This window comes from Neoarius graeffei, chromosome 13 (assembly GCF_027579695.1).
Source record: "Neoarius graeffei isolate fNeoGra1 chromosome 13, fNeoGra1.pri, whole genome shotgun sequence".
Taxonomy (NCBI): Eukaryota; Metazoa; Chordata; class Actinopteri; order Siluriformes; family Ariidae; genus Neoarius; species Neoarius graeffei.
The window spans coordinates 53,578,734-53,594,968 of record NC_083581.1 but is presented as its reverse complement, the minus strand read 5'-3'; the positions used below and the strand labels follow the sequence as shown (position 1 = coordinate 53,594,968).

At 40.5% G+C, this 16,235-nt stretch overlaps 1 protein-coding gene across 1 annotated transcript in view; it reads left to right on the top strand.

Moving 5' to 3' along the window:
* The window catches only part of rbbp8l (retinoblastoma binding protein 8-like), a 34,229-nt gene that overhangs the window by 1,109 nt on the left and 16,885 nt on the right, over positions 1–16,235 (top strand). The window contains exons 2-5 of the mRNA XM_060938040.1: positions 2,505–2,578; positions 4,981–5,023; positions 9,584–9,679; positions 11,805–11,917. Coding sequence (XP_060794023.1) covers positions 2,512–2,578; positions 4,981–5,023; positions 9,584–9,679; positions 11,805–11,917 — 319 coding nt within the window. The 5' untranslated portion in view covers positions 2,505–2,511. The remainder of the gene's footprint in view (positions 1–2,504; positions 2,579–4,980; positions 5,024–9,583; positions 9,680–11,804; positions 11,918–16,235) is intronic.

Below are 16,235 nucleotides of genomic sequence, written 5' to 3'. Positions count from 1 at the left end.
AAGGAAGTGTAGCACTCAAATATGACCATTCATTCATGTTAATCAGCAGAGTCCTGATCACATATGCGTATTCTTTAAACTTGTGGTGAAACATATAGGATATAACGTGAAGGATTGTCTGTCATTTAAATACATTTATTTTATTTTATTTAATTAGAGTCAAATTATTATAATGCAGCTGTTTTTCTGTATGCACTCACATCACGAACATCTGTCTCACTCTATTTGTGTTTTGATGTACCAATTCAACAATAATTTAAAATAAATGATTGGATTCAACAGTCATTTGGAGTGAAAGGCATGCCCACAATATGATTGATGCACTTAAATTGTATTAACTTAGATTATTATATTAACAAGTTATATTTAAATGCAGTTCTATCAGATATTGCGTCAGATTTATATTCATCATATTTATCCTATGTTATAGAGCATAATCAGCATACTGAATATGAGTGTGTGCAAGCATGTGATTTCATGAATGCACATGGTGTGATATATATATATATATATATATATATATATATATATATATATATATATATATATATATATATATATACACACACTTGTGTGTGTTTGAATTTTCATGCATGCATGTGTGCATATTTGTGCAGGTATCTGTGTATATGTGGGTGTGTATGTTTGCAACTGTACGTCAGTGATTTTTTTGCTTGGTAAGACAGGTTCTTTCTTGCTCTTGCCTGCTAATGCAGCACACTGAGCTGACATATCCCAACATGCACACAGACTGAGGGAGTGAGGGACAGAGTGCTCTTCCAAACTCGTAAAAAAAAAACAGCTGCAAAAAGTTATAAACTCTTCCTTAAGTCCCAGCTCGAACTTAAAGGGAAGTTCAAATGAGTACACAGTGTAACGAATAAAAAAAAAAAGCTGCTGTATCGAAGTATGTTAATGTTAATTATATATATATATTAATCTTTTCCTTCAAAAAATGAAGCTCAGTATAGTATTCTCAAAGACTACATTGTTCTTATACTCATTTAGGATGTATACACAAGACATAACAGGCCTTCTGGTACTGCTATGAACTGTGTGAAGAGTCAGAACGTGCTAGATGTTAATTACTTTAAGCAAAAAAAGTGGAGTATTTGCAGCACATTTTCACTGCTGCCAAGAGACGACTGGCAGAGGAGGGGGGCAGCCCGGACCACACCCTGTGGAGCGCCCTCAGCGTACACTGTGAAACTTGTTTGCTCCTTTTATACAAATGTTTATGGAAAACGCTTGCTGTGGCATATCTATGATGGCTCTAGTGTGAATAAGGTCACCAAATACTTTTTTTTTAAATTGCAGTCCATGTGAGCCCACACACTGCACATATCTGTGCTCTCCTGAGTCAGCTCACAAAATATTCGATTACGATATTATTGTGTTACAGAAGTGTGAATCACTTCTTCTTCTTCTTCTTCTTTGCACTGTATAGATGTGTTGCAAGTTCAACCTGGATATACTGTATATGCAAATAATCCGAAATAGTTTTCTACACTGCTGGTAGTGACTAAATGATTTCGGATCGGTTATCCGAGTGAGTCAACTTCTCTTTCTTTTTCTCTCTGTGCTTATTTCAATTTCAGGGCATACAGTCAGCAGAACTGAACTTGTCTGATCAGGCAGTTGCTATTGGGTGACCTGAGGATGTTTGTTTAGTAATCTGATCTGATCTTTTAAACCTCAAATTTCACAATCACGTTATCCTGTAGGCCATACATGACAGTCCAGTCTGGAAGACAGTTTCCTCAGGATGTCTGAGATAAGATCCAGAGCCTCATTATGTAGCCGAATGGCATGGCATTTGACTCCTGGCACGTCTGTTGTGTGCCCGGTTATGTTCCTCTTCATAATTTATTAGTGTATCTATGCTAAATATGTATCTCATCTTTTTTTTCTGCAATCCCATAATTTACAAAAAAACAGAATGCCATTGTGCTTTCTCTCTCTCTCTCTCTCTCTCTCTCTCTCTCTCTCTCACACACACACACACACACACACACACACACACACACATTTCTGTTTCTCAAATACTGTATACGGTACACAGGGCACACATATACACAAATAAAGTTATGCCTGAAGCACTGTGGTGAAACCAGTCTGACCAGGGTCGATTATAATTGTTCTTAATATCTCCTCTACAAAGTTTCCTCTGCTAGTTTAGCAAAACAAGCAAGCTTAATGATAATAGTGCATTTCTGAAATATTTGTGATTAAATTTGTCCTATTGACTTTTTTGTGTGAATTGTGTATTTAGGTGATCTCTTGTGAATCTCGTGCATTCTTTCATATCCATTGTTAAAAGCTTTGTTCTGAGCACATGCTAGCAGCCATGCTTCATCTTATATTTCTAAGATTATTTCACAAAGCAACTATTATGCTTTTTACTACTAATGGTATAACTTATGGACTAATCAGAGCATGGGAGAACGGTTTGGGACTATATGTAAATTTAGGTTTCTCTCCCTCCCTTCCTCTGTGCTCTGTAGGAGGAGGATGGCTGTGGAGAGTTTTACTGAACTGCTACATAAGCTGAAAGAGGTCCATGAGCAGGAGCTGGAAGGTGAGCTTGAACCTCTCATCACTGGAGTGTTTCAAACACTTCACCTCCCACACTATTACACTTATATTTAGAGCCATAAAAGCCACTGAAGGGTAGCACGGTGGTGTAGTGGTTAGCACTGTTGCCTCACAGCAAGAAGGTTCCAGGTTTGAACCCAGCGGCCGATGAGGGCCTTTCTTAGTGGAATTTGCATGTTCTTCCTGTGTCTGCATGGGTTTCCTCTCACAGTCCAAAGATATGCAGGTTAGGTTAATTGGTGGCTCTAAAGTGAGTGTGAATGATTGTTTGTGTGTGTGTCAGCCCTGCGATGAGCTGGCAACTTGTCCAGGGTGTGCCCTGCCTCATGGTCAGCTGGGATAGGCTCCAGCTTGCCCCCTGCATGGGATATGTGGTTACAGACAAAACAAAGCCACTGATTTAGATCCATTTCAAGCTAGGATGTGTAATTCTGGAGAAACCAGCAAGAGTAATTTAAATTTTGAAAATATCCAAGTGAAAAATCCTACCACCACCTTTCAGCCTTCCCTCCAAAGCCACTCCTCCAAAACACATGAACACACACTGCCTGATTACTTCTGAACAATGAGTCCATGAGAGGCAGCACAGAGTGTCGTTGTCATATCCAACTTTCTCATGTCCCATTCACATGTAAGAAAACACCTGACATTATCATCATGAATGTAAATCATAAGCATGGCTATTTTTAGGACTCACAACTGTCAACTAACTCGACAGCTTTAATAATATGTCTGCAGTAAGTCTGCCTAGCTTTGGGGAAGATGAGTGTATGGGCAGAGAGTTGGTTTACCCCAGACAGTGGTGAACCATTATTATTAGAGCTGGGACTTGAGCTCAGCCAAAACTTAGCCAGACACACAAAAAAGCAACAGGTCGGAGGATTTTGCAAGGGATTAGCGGCAGGGTGCCAGGTAGCTCTGCTGTGTGTAGTTGTTGATATTGATTTTAAAAGTAACTAAGTAAGTTGAATAGGGAAATGGATACTTACAGTAAGTCTGAGTGAAAAATACTGAGGCGAGTGTGCATGGAAGAAGAGTCTGGAGACAGAAATTTTAGTTTCTCGGTCGTTAGCCTGTGCTACTTGCTCTTGATAGCACTGGCTTGACTGCTTTATTAGCATTCGCTAACACTACTGATGAACGCTACACCGGCTGGAAGATGACTTCACTGCTGACGATGCTGACTCATGGTTAAGCTAGCGTTGGCCTTCAAGAAAGCCTAGGGTGATAAATGTTTGGTCCCTCCCACTATAAATCAAAATCTGATTGGTTAATTCATCTGTCACTTCCTACATAAACAGACACTGCCATGGCCTTCTGTCCCGGCAATGAAGTCTTAACCAATGAGTGAGCCAGCTCTAAACTCTTTTCAGCCTAGAGACAACAAACAAAAAAAAATCTCATTGGATAACTCTATTTTAATATTTTCTGGACAGTAACCCTTTCATTTCTGAAGCAAATTTGATAGAAAATGAGGCCAAATTAGAATTAGAAGAGAATAATTATAATTAGCCCTGTGATGACCTGGCGACTTGTCCAGGGTGTACCCCGCCTTTCACCCGTAGTCAGCTGGGATAGGCTCCAGCTTGCCTGCGACCCTGTAGAACAGGATAAAGCGGCTACAGATAATGAGATGAGATGAGAAAGAAATGAAATCTAACATTTGAAATGCTGATATGTTTGGGCCTTCTCTGAAGGCCTAGAAAGCCCTGATGGTTCCCCTCTGACCCCAGATTCCTGAAGAAAGTTATTTAAAAATCGATCAGAGGTGACATTCATCCATTATTTGTTGCCACTTATCCTGTTCTACAGGGTCACAGGCAAGCTGGAGTCTATCCCAGCTGACTATAGGTGAGAGGCGGGGTACACCCTGGACAAGTCACCAGGTCACTGCAGGACTGACACAGAGACAAACAACCATTCACACTCACATTCACACCTACGGTCAATTTAGAGTCACCAGTTAACCTAACCTGCATGTCTTTGGACTGTGGGGGAAACCGGAGCACCCAGAGGAAACCCACGCGGACACGGGGAGAACATGCAAACTCCACACAGAAAGGCCCTCGCCGGCCGCTGGGCTCAAACCCAGGACCTTCTTGCTGTGAGGCGACAGTGCTAACCACTACACCACCGTGCCACCAAAGATTACATTATCAAATCATATCGTATTATAGAAGATTCAATGGTATCGTCAAATCTCAAATTGTTGCCTTATGATTCAGAATCAAGTATCTGAATCGTCAGAAAATAATCGCACCTATTATTTACCCCCCCCACACACAGAGACCTCTTGATTGTTCATAAACATATATTTTAAAGTATTATAATCCTTTATATCCTTTATAGCCATACAGTTTAGATTTTTTTTTTCACATTCAATAGGTTTGCAGCAGAAGGTGCTCGAACTAACCAATAAGAAAAACTGGTAAGTCCTTCATGTTGTCTCCTTGGTTACATTGGTTTACAGTTTCTTCCTTTGAGTCTTCATAACAAAACAGTCTTTTGGATAGTTTACAAACGTTCAGATTAATACTATTCTCTCGAGTAAAACTCAGTGGAGAGACATAAGTTCTATTGTTCCAACTTTTTCCATTCCCAATATAATACTGATATCAGAGGTGTGAGCAGCAGCTGATACTGATGGCAACATGTTTTAAGCCAAGTTGTGTCCTGTGTTCACATGGATGGTTTGAGTCATTTCTGTGTCAAAATAAAATACATTAGTGGATCAAATAAAAATTATGTTTAATCTTGTCTAACAATCCATGGAGCATTTCAGGCCTGTTTTGTCGATGATTTTTTTTTTATCGAGCCAGGATTAGTGTTAATATCAGAATCTTGGTTGAGCCCAAAGTTAAAATTTGGACAAGTGCAAGGATAAGGGAAAGGTTTAGATCACAGGTTCCCAACCCTGGTTGTGTGAGAGCAGGGAAAACACTACAATGTGCAGTACATGGGGTACTCCAGGAACAGGGTTAGGAACCTGTGGTTTAGGTGATGGAAAACATATGGTCAGCTCAAGACTGGTTGCAATATACAAACCATTTGCACAGGTTTTCCAAATACCTCCACAACCCACCCACACATCCCACCCCAAAAATAAGTGTAAGTGTGTCCAAACCAGAGGTGGACAGTAACAAAGTACATTTACTTGAGTAGGGATGGGAATTGATAAGATTTTTACGATTCCGATTCCATTTTCGATTCTGCTTAACGATTCGGTTCTTTATCGATTCTCTTATCGATTCTCATTTGAAAAAAGAGGAGAACAAACAGGTCGATTAGCATCAACTTTGTTTAGTTTAGGAGTAACACAGATTCACCAGTCCGAAGCGTGTCGAAAACGTGACATTCATTTAAAAGTGTCGCATGCTGTGTGCGCAAATGTTTTTGCATATTACTCGTGTTCCCTCCCGACGATGTAATATCTACTTTGCAATGGCTGCAGGTCGGCCAGTTGTCATCTTTCCTTGAAAAATGCAGCCAAACTTTTGAGCGTTTAAACCGCTTGGTTGCCATGTTTACTGCTTACTGCATGTCGCTACGCACGTTGCGTAACTTGCGTAATATACATGACGTTAGTCGTGCCCACGGGAATCGATAAGGGAATCGTTAGCAAATCTGGCAAACGATTCCATGGAATTGAAACACTGGGAACCGGTTCTCAACAAGAACCGGTTTTCGATTCCCATTCCTATACTTGAGTACTGTACTTAAGTACACTTTTTGAGTATCTATACTTTACTTGAGTATATTTTTTGGAAACTTATGACTTTATCTTCACTACATTTGAAAAGCAAATATTGTACTTTTTACTCCACTACATTTCTGTCAGGGTCCTCATTACTCATTAGTATGAAGCAGCTTTGAAAGTGGATGTTTTTTCTTTTCTTTTCTAAAACATAATTGTTTTTTTCCACAGGTGACACTGAGACAGCCGATCAGTAATCACTAGGGTCACGTCACATCCATAGACTGTATAAAATCAAGTTCAGTGATTTCTCCACAGCGTTATTTGAACACGATCAGTTGATGTCAGAATGAAAGGAGGCGGTTCTTCTGGGGAATGCACGCACCCATGGCCATACTTAGAACCCATGTTTCAGTTTTCTGAATGGATTAAAGATTCATTTCGCTTTAAACATTTGCTTTGTTTGCCGAAAACGAACCACATCACGGCCTACAAAAACTTGCCGTCCAACCTGTGGAAGCATATTGAGGTATATAAACGTTTTATTCCAAGAGAAAACTTGCAATGAAGTTGTCTGTGCTTTTAGAGCTAGCGATAATGTTGCAATAGCTACAGCGCCCTCCACAATTATTGGCACCCCTGGTTTAGATGTGTTAAAAGCCTTAAAATAAATTCAATTTTTATTGCAGAAGCATAATCTCACACTGAAAATTGTAGAAAAATGTAACCCTTAACTCAAGTGAATTTAAAAAAAAAATCCCTGACTAAGAAATAATTATTTTTCATAAAATCACCTGTTCCACAATTATTGTCACCATAACAATTCCTAGAAAATAAATGTAACTGAAGCATTTCTGTCATTTCTACTGTAGTTTATAAAGTTGATCAGAGTATCTAGGAACCTTTAATTAGTAATTCATCACATCCTGTTTCCCTGGGGTATAAATATGATGTGACACAGAGCCCTATTTCTCTTATCCACTCTTCAACATGGGAAAGACAAGAGAACACACCATTCAAGTAAGGCAGATGTGTATCGACCTTCGTAAGTCAGGCAATGGCTACAAGAAAATAGCCGCTCGCCTACACCTGCCCAGATCTACAGTCAGAGGAATCATCAAGAAGTTTAAAACAACTGGAACAGTGGCAAACAAGCCTGGACAAGGATGTGAGTTTATCTTGCCACCATGCACAGTGAGGAGGATGGTAAGAGAAGTAAAAAGTTCTCCAAAGCTCACTGTTAGAGAACTACATCAAAGAGTAGCATCTTGGGGTCACAAAGCCTCCATAACAACCATCAGGTGCTATCTACATGCCAACAAGCTGTTTGGGAGGCATGCACGGAAAAAGCCTTTTCTCACTTACAAGCATAAACGTAAACGTCTGGAGTTCGCTAAGCGGTACTGGGACTTCAACTGGGACCGTGTGCTTTGGTCAGATGAGACCAAGATGGAGCTTTTTGGCAACAAACACTCTATCACAAAAGATGAGTATGCGGAAAAGCACCTCATGCCCACTGTGAAGTATGGGGGAGGATCAGTGATGCTGTGGGCCTGTTTCTCTTCCAAAGGCTCTGGGAACCTTGTTAGGATGCATGGCATCATGAACTCTTTGAAATACCAGGACGTTTTAAATCAAAATCTGGTGGCCTCTGCCCGAAAGCTGAAGATGGCTCATCACTGGGTCTTTCAGCAAGATAATGACCCTAAACATGTGGCCAAATCTACACAAAAATGGTTCACCAGACACAAAATCAAGCTCCTCCCATGGCCATCTCAGTCCCCAGACCTCAACCCAATTGAAAACCTGTGGGGTGAGCTGAAGAGGAGAGTGCAAAGGAGAGGACCCAGGACTCTGGATGATTTAGAGAGATTGTGCAAAGAGGAATGGTCAAATATTCCTCTCTTTGTATTCTCCCATTTTGTGAAATGTTATAGGAGAATATTAAGTGGGGCGGCACGGTGGTGTAGTGGTTAGCGCTGTCACCTCAACGCAAGAAGGTCCAGGTTTGAGCCCCGTGGCCGGCAAGGGCCTTTCTGTGTGGAGTTTGCATGTTCTCCCCGTGTCTGTGTGGGTTTCCTCCGGGTGCTCTGGTTTCCCCCACAGTCCAAAGACATGCAGGTTAGGTTAACTGGTGACTCTAAATTGACCGTAGGTGTGAATGTGAGTGTGAATGGTTGTCTGTGTCTATGTGTCAGCCCTGTGATGACCTGGTGACTTGTCCAGGGTGTACCCCGCCTTTCGCCCGTAGTCAGCTGGGATAGGCTCCAGCTTGCCTGCGACCCTGTAGAACAGGATAAAGCGGCTAGAGATAATGAAAATGAATATTAAGTGCTGTCTTGTTGGCAAAAGGGAGTTGTACAAAGTATTAACATCAGGGTGCCAATAATTGTGGCACACATGATTTCATGTAACAGAATTATTTCTTAATGTGGGATTTTTTTCCCACTGAATAAATGCACTTGAATTAAAGGTTGGATTTTTCTCTTTTTTTGCATTGTTGTCCTATATTATTTTAAAAAATGAATTTATTAGAAGCCTAAGAACATATCTTAATGAGGGGTGCCAATAATTGTGGAGGGCGCTGTATGCAGTCTGGTAAGTCAAATGACTTTCTATGGATTTGCCCGCCAAGTTGCTATCGCCTTGTCCATGGCTAACATTAACAAATAGCTAGTTAACGTGGACACTATTAGTTAGCATGTAAACACGGAGTTACACTAACATGAATAACGTTAACTTATCTGGAGTGCTTTCAGAAATGTTTTAGCATAATCTTGCCAAATAAACAAAATGTAGAAATTTTTCTTTTCTAGTAGCATTAACTGCCCAGTATGATTTCGAGTTTGAAAAGAGTTTGCTAGCATGTCAGGTGGAGTTTCACTGACTAGCTAGCTTAACGTTAAACCACCATGATGGCACAGCATGCGCTCATTTTGTGAATTCACATTTCTGTCTTTGGTAACGGCATTAGGTTTTGTAAGTGTTGTGGCAATAATACAACTATGCGTTGACAGAAAATGTAGTTTCAATACTTACCGTAAGTATTTTTAAAAGCAAGTACTTCAGTACTTTGACTTAAGTAAAAAACTGACTGGACAACTTTCACTTGTATCGGAGTAACATTTGACCAGCGGGATCTGTACTTTGACTTAAGTAATGAAGTTGGGTACTTTGTCCACCTCTGGTCCAAACTTTTGACTGGTACTGTATTGACTGACCATAGCTTTCCTAGACCATACTCTGTGTAAACTTTTTGTATCTTAGAGACTTCTTTATTTTATTCTATTGTAGTGATGCAAAGAGACTGGAGGAGCTGTACAACAGGAACCAGCAACTGAGAGAGCAACACAAGATACTCACAGAAAACATAAAACAGCTAGAAAACATGTATGTGTGTTATTATGTGTCTGTAAGTATGTTTGGTATTGTGGGAGTGTACTCAGATGATTTGATGGCTGCGTCTGACAACACTTCTATAATACTTGCACACGTGAATACAATGCGAATAGAACGTTCTCACAATGCGCATTAAATCTTTCACACTATGGGTTATACAGTGGTGCTTGAAAGTTTGTGGACCCTTTAGAATTTTCTATGTTTCTGCATAAATATGACCTAAAACATCATCAGACTTTCACACAAGTCCTAAAAGTAGATAAAGAGAACCCAGTTAAACAAATGAGACAAAAATATTATACTTGGTCATTTATTTATTGAGGAAAATGATCCAATATTACATATCTGTGAGTGGCAAAAGTATGTGAACCTTTGCTTTCAGTATCTGGTGTGACCCCCTTGTGCAGCAATAACTGCAACTAAACATTTCTGGTAACTGTTGATCAGTTCTGCACACCAGCTTGGAGGAATTTTAGCCCATTCCTCCGTACAGAACAGCTTCAACTCTGGGATGTTGGTGGGTTTCCTCACATGAACTGCTCACTTCAGGTCCTTCCACAACATTTCGATTGGATTAAGGTCAGGACTTTGACTTGGCCATTCCAAAACATTAACTTTATTCTTCCTTAACCATTCTTTGGTAGAACGACTTGTGTGCTTAGGGTCGTTGTCTTGCTGCATGACCCACCTTCTCTTGAGATTCAGTTCATGGACAGATGTCCTGACATTTTCCTTTAGAATTTGCTGGTATAATTCAGAATTCATTGTTCAATCAATGATGGCAAGCCATCCTGGCCCAGATGCAGCAGAACAGGCCCAAACCATGATACTACCACCACCACGTTTCACAGATGGGATAAGGTCCTTATGCTGGAATGCAGTGTTTTCCTTTCTCCAAACATAACGCTTCTCATTTAAACCAGAAAGTTCTATTTTGGTCATATCCATCCATAAAACATTTTTCCAATAGCCTTCTGGCTTGTCCACATGATCTTTAGCAAACTGCGGACGAGCAGCAATGTTCTTTTTGGAGAGCAGTGGCTTTCTCCTTGCAACCCTGCCATGCACATCAATGTTGTTCAGTGTTCTGATGATGGACTCATGAACATTAACATTAGTCAATGTGAGAGAGGCCTTCAGTTGCTTAGAAGTTATCCTGGGGTCCTTTGTGACCTCGCCAACTATTACACGCCTTGCTCTTGGAGTGATCTTTGTTGGTCGACCACTCCTGGGGAGGGTAACAATGGTCTTGAATTTCCTCCATTTGTACACAATCTGTCTGACTGTGGATTGGTGGAGTCCAAACTCTTTAGAGATGGTTTTGTAACCTTTTCCAGCCTGATAAGCATCAACAACGCTTTTTCTGAGGTCCTCAGAAATCTCCTTTGTTCGTGCCATGATACACTTCCACAAACATGTGTTGTGAAGATCAGACTTTGATAGATCCCTGTTCTTTAAATAAAACAGGGTGCCCACTCACACCTGATTGTCATCCCATTGATTGAAAACACCTGACTCTAATTAACCCCGCCGACAGTAGTCGGAGGGGTTATTATTTTCACCTGCGTCAGTCTGTGTGTGTGTGTATCTGTCTGTCTGTCTGTCTGTGTGTCTGCAAGATATCTCAAGAACCAATGGATCGATTTGGACCAAATTTTGTAGATGTGTTGCCAATCACCCAGGAAGGAAACCATTAAATTTTGGAGGTCAAAGGTCAAAGGTCAAGGTCATGGCAGAACTTCGAAATTTTCGCCCAATGTATTTTAATAGGGAAAAGGCGGGGTTTGCACTCGTTAGAGTGTCCCTGTCTAGTTTCACCTTCAAATGAACTGCTAATCCTAGAGGTTCACACACATTTGCCACTCACAGATATGTAATATTGGATCATTTTCCTCAATAAATAAATGACCAAGTATAATATTTTTGTCTCATTTGTTTAACTGGGTTCTCTTTATCTACTTTTAGGACTTGTGTGAAAATCTGATGATGTTTTAGATCATATTTATGCAGAAAAATAGAAAATTCTAAAGGGTTCACAAACTTTCAAGCACCACTGTAATTCTCTGAATACCTGGGTGCTCTGTGTGTGTGTGTGTGTGTGTGTGTGTCCCCACAGGTTACGAGCTGGGTTGTGTGACAGGTGTACAGTCACTCAAGAGATGGCTAAGAAAAGACAGCAAGAGTATGAATCCTCCCACCTCCAGAGTCTGCAGCACATATCCATAATGGGTAGGTTATGCATATGCAAACACGTGGTTCTTAGAATCAATCAGGTAACCAAAATGTAAAAAAAAAAAATAAAAGTGTTTAGTAATAGCTCCAACGGGTCAGTATATAGTATATGACCGGTCTCAAAACCACTTTTTGAAGGTCTCATCTCAGAATCGACCACATCTTTACTCAGTCTTGTCTCAATCTTAGACGTAGAGGACTCAGGATTTTATTTCAAGACCAGTCAAGACCACAGCTGTCGGTATTTCAATAAATTGCCTGTGCATTGTTTGATTTATGCGTCAGCATTGTTACTGTGATTCAATGTAAAATTTTCTGCTTCAAATGCAACCAGTAATGTGACTCATTGCTAATTTAAAATGTTTCTTCCTGCTAACGGATGTCACCCCTCCCCTATCCCCTTCACACACACACTGGTCTGATCCTGGTCTTGACTCGGTCTCGCGCTGCCTTGGTCTTGGTCTTGACTTGATCTCAAGCCCTCAAAGTCTTGGTTTCGATGCACTTTGGTCTTGGTCTCAGTTTAGGTGATGTTGACTACAACACTAATATGTACAGTATAATGGTTCTGAGAATTAATCTTAAAATGTGTTGTAAATGTTCTCAGAGCAGCCCTTAGTGAAGAGTAGGAATTAATCCAGAGGAGTAAAACATAAGCAAGAAGTAGAACAACAACCGCAACCATTTTCTATAGTACACTCTTAGACCAAAAAAGAGATCTTCAAAGGTTCATTCAGGTTCGTGTCCAAGAAAGAGTTCTACTTGGAGCTCTTTCTGATTGTGAAACAGAAATGAAACTGTTTAAACACAAATTTCAATGGACTGAGCTGGTAAGAAAAAAACACAGAAAGTAGTTTGGGTTTCAACCTGACCAGAAAGAAACGAGTTTGTCCTGAAATAGTAGACATGATTAACGCCACATATTTGTCAATTTTACATATCACTTTAGATTGCGAGAAAATATGATGTGCTATAAAAAAATACCTAAAAACAAGTGAAATGTATATATATAAAACAACTGAGTGTGTTAAAGCAGAGGACTCGGCTGAAATTGCTTATTTTGTGATTGGTCACTAAAGCAGAACCATTATGGGTACAATGACAACCTGGAATGAAGGAATTAAGGAAATAAGGAAGCCAAGTACAGTATTTATGAGACGTGCATCTATTCTTTTACTGCAGCACATTACACTGAGCTTCGAAGACTATGGGTACACGTCTTTTCCATCTCATTGCTGCCACCTTTCGCTTGTGAATGTAATGTCCCTAAACCACACTTTTTTCCTTGTACAAAGCAACAATCATTATCTTGACTGATCATGTGTTTTCGAACCATAGCTGATCCAAAAGGCTCTAAATTAATGAAAAATCAATAAGATCAGCCGATTTTCACGGAATCTCCCAAGACTGAACCGAAAGATCCCAAAGGGGTGTGTGACGTCACACGTGTAACAAAGATCCAGGTATCAATTTCGTTCCTGTGTGCAGCAATGGTTAGACCAGTCTTGATATGGAATCACGTTTTGGAGAGAATTCTGATAGTGATTGGGATTCTTATATGTCGGATGAAGGGGCAGATGATTATCAAGGATATTCCAGAGTAAATGGTTACCTTTTCAAGCCCCCAAGATGAGAAACTGCCAGTTCACTCAGTTCACAACAGTCTTCCTCTGTAGTGTGCACGAGATAGAGAGACGTGCACGCAGTGGTTACCTTTCATCATGTTTCCCTGAACAAAACTAAAAACAAATCGAGTCTTGCAATATGGCAATCTGAGAGCATTGAACACGTCTCATCTCATCTCATTATCTCTAGCCGCTTTACCCTTCTACAGGGTCACAGGCAAGCTGGAGCCTATCCCAGCTGACTACGGGCGAAAGGCCGGGTACACCCTGGACAAGTCGCCAGGTCATCACAGGGCTGACACATAGACAACCATTCACACTCACATTCACACCTACGGTCAATTTAGAGTCACCAGTTAGCCTAACCTGCATGTCTTTGGACTGTGGGGGAAACCGGAGCACCCGGAGGAAACCCACGCAGACACGGGGAGAACATGCAAACTCTGCACAGAAAGGCCCTTGCTAGCCACGGGGCTCGAACCCAGACCTTCTTGCTGTGAGGGGACAGCGCTAACCACTACACCACCGTGCCGCCCCATTTAACACGTTTCAGTTAATAATGAATGATGATGATTGCGCACATGCATTTTTTTTCCTATTAAAGTGCATCAGATATGATAAGATCGGATGTCGCGAGCGTGTAAATGTTGCTCATAATCCTGCGTCTGGTGCACTCTGTGTGTATGTGTGTGTGATAATAGGGGGATCAACGAACTGTCCAAATGTCAGATCAAATGTCATTTATTATTAAATAATTGGATTTCTTTTTTGCGCCAATAATTCCCATGTGGTCGTTCTGGTGGTGACGAACACTTGATGAATCAGATTCATTATTAATAAGCGACACAAAATCTGCCTGCTTCGTTTGCACTAAACCTCACCCACTGTCACTTTAGATTAGTGTCATTTCTCAGAAATTCGTGAACCGAATGTCCTGTTGTACCGTATATGGATTTGAATATCCAAATGCAACGCAGCGCTTTCCCATTGTTACTTTTGTAAGATTCCAACAACAATATCCAATTTCAGTGAGTAAACAAGCATGGAGTCAGATGAACCGAAATGACCCAGATAACCAGGGTTCCACGCGTGATGTCATGCAAGATTTGCCCTGGGGCAAGGCTTCCTTTTTCCGGGATCTGGAAGCAGCGATTTATTGAAAGTTTAGTGCTTGATAATAAAATAACAAGTAATTAATATTATTTTCCCCCTGCTTTATTAATTCATTTTGGTCGTTACTAATGATATATATTAATTTTAAAGCATTACAATAAGGCAATACATACACTTATTAATTTATTTAATGAATATTAAATAAATCAATGTTTTTAAATCATTTTTAAATAATTAATGATATAACTAGGCTGATTAGACCAAGTCAGAGTCCCAGTGTCATGGGCTCGTGTCCAGAGTCTCAGGTCATATATAATTGAGACAAGTCACATATCATGAAATTCAGGATTCAGTATACTGTAGGTGCATATCTAGAACTAGCACAACTGGGACTTAAATGATGACTACATCCAAGAGTTGAACTTTCATGAAGTTTCTGGAAGAGTATCATGATTTAAATTGAAAAGTAAAAGAGCTTGTTTAGATTTACCAGCAGTTGAGGTCAGTATGATAATTTTGGGGTGGCACGGTGGTGTAGTGGTTAGCGCTGTCGCCTCACAGCAAGAAGGTCCGGGTTCGAGCCCCGTGGCCGGCGAGGGCCTTTCTGTGTGGAGTTTGCATGTTCTCCCCGTGTCCGCGTGGGTTTCCTCCGGGTGCTCCGGTTTCCCCCACAGTCCAAAGACATGCAGGTTAGGTTAACTGGTGACTCTAAATTGACCGTAGGTGTGAATGTGAGTGTGAATGGTTGTCTGTGTCTATGTGTCAGCCCTGTGATGACCTGGCGACTTGTCCAGGGTGTACCCCGCCTTTCACCCGTAGTCAGCTGGGATAGGCTCCAGCTTGCCTGCGACCCTGTAGAACAGGATAAAGCAGCTAGAGATAATGAGATGAGATGATAATTTGGATACACCAACATGTAGAAGTGTTTTGTTCATTTGAACTATTTTTCTGTTGTTTTTTAAAATAAAGGCATCAACATTGTGAAATGAAATGGTGGGTGGCAACGTGGTGTAGTGGTTAGCACTGCTGCCTCACGGCAAGAAGGTTCTGGGTTTGAGCCCAGGGGCCTTTCTTTGTGAAGTTTGTATGTTCTCCCCATGTCTTTGTGGGTTTTCTGGTTTTCTCCACAGTCCAAAGACATACAGTTAGGTTAACTGGCTACTCTAAATTGCCCATAGGTGTGAATGGTTGTTTCCCAAGCCAAATAAAAACTGTGAAGTTCATGAAGCATTACACACTCTGGGTATCTCAGTCAGCTTCACCATCTTTTCTCCAAAATAGTTCCCAAATAAGCATTACACTTGTAGGCTAGAGATAATGAGATGATATCCTAAGTTATCCTAAGTTATAAATGACAACTAGTTGTTTTAGGGAAACAAATGACATTTTTAAATAATAATTTTTAAAAATCTTGTTTTAAGTGCATTTTGATTCAGAAATAAATCTGTGCATGGGCATTAACCTGACTATTCACATATGTCTTTGAAACAAATTTCAACCCTAAGTCTTTATCAAAATGGAAAACATGAGATATGTTCAAAGTTTTGTGTCCAAAGTTTTGACTGGGTAGTGTATAT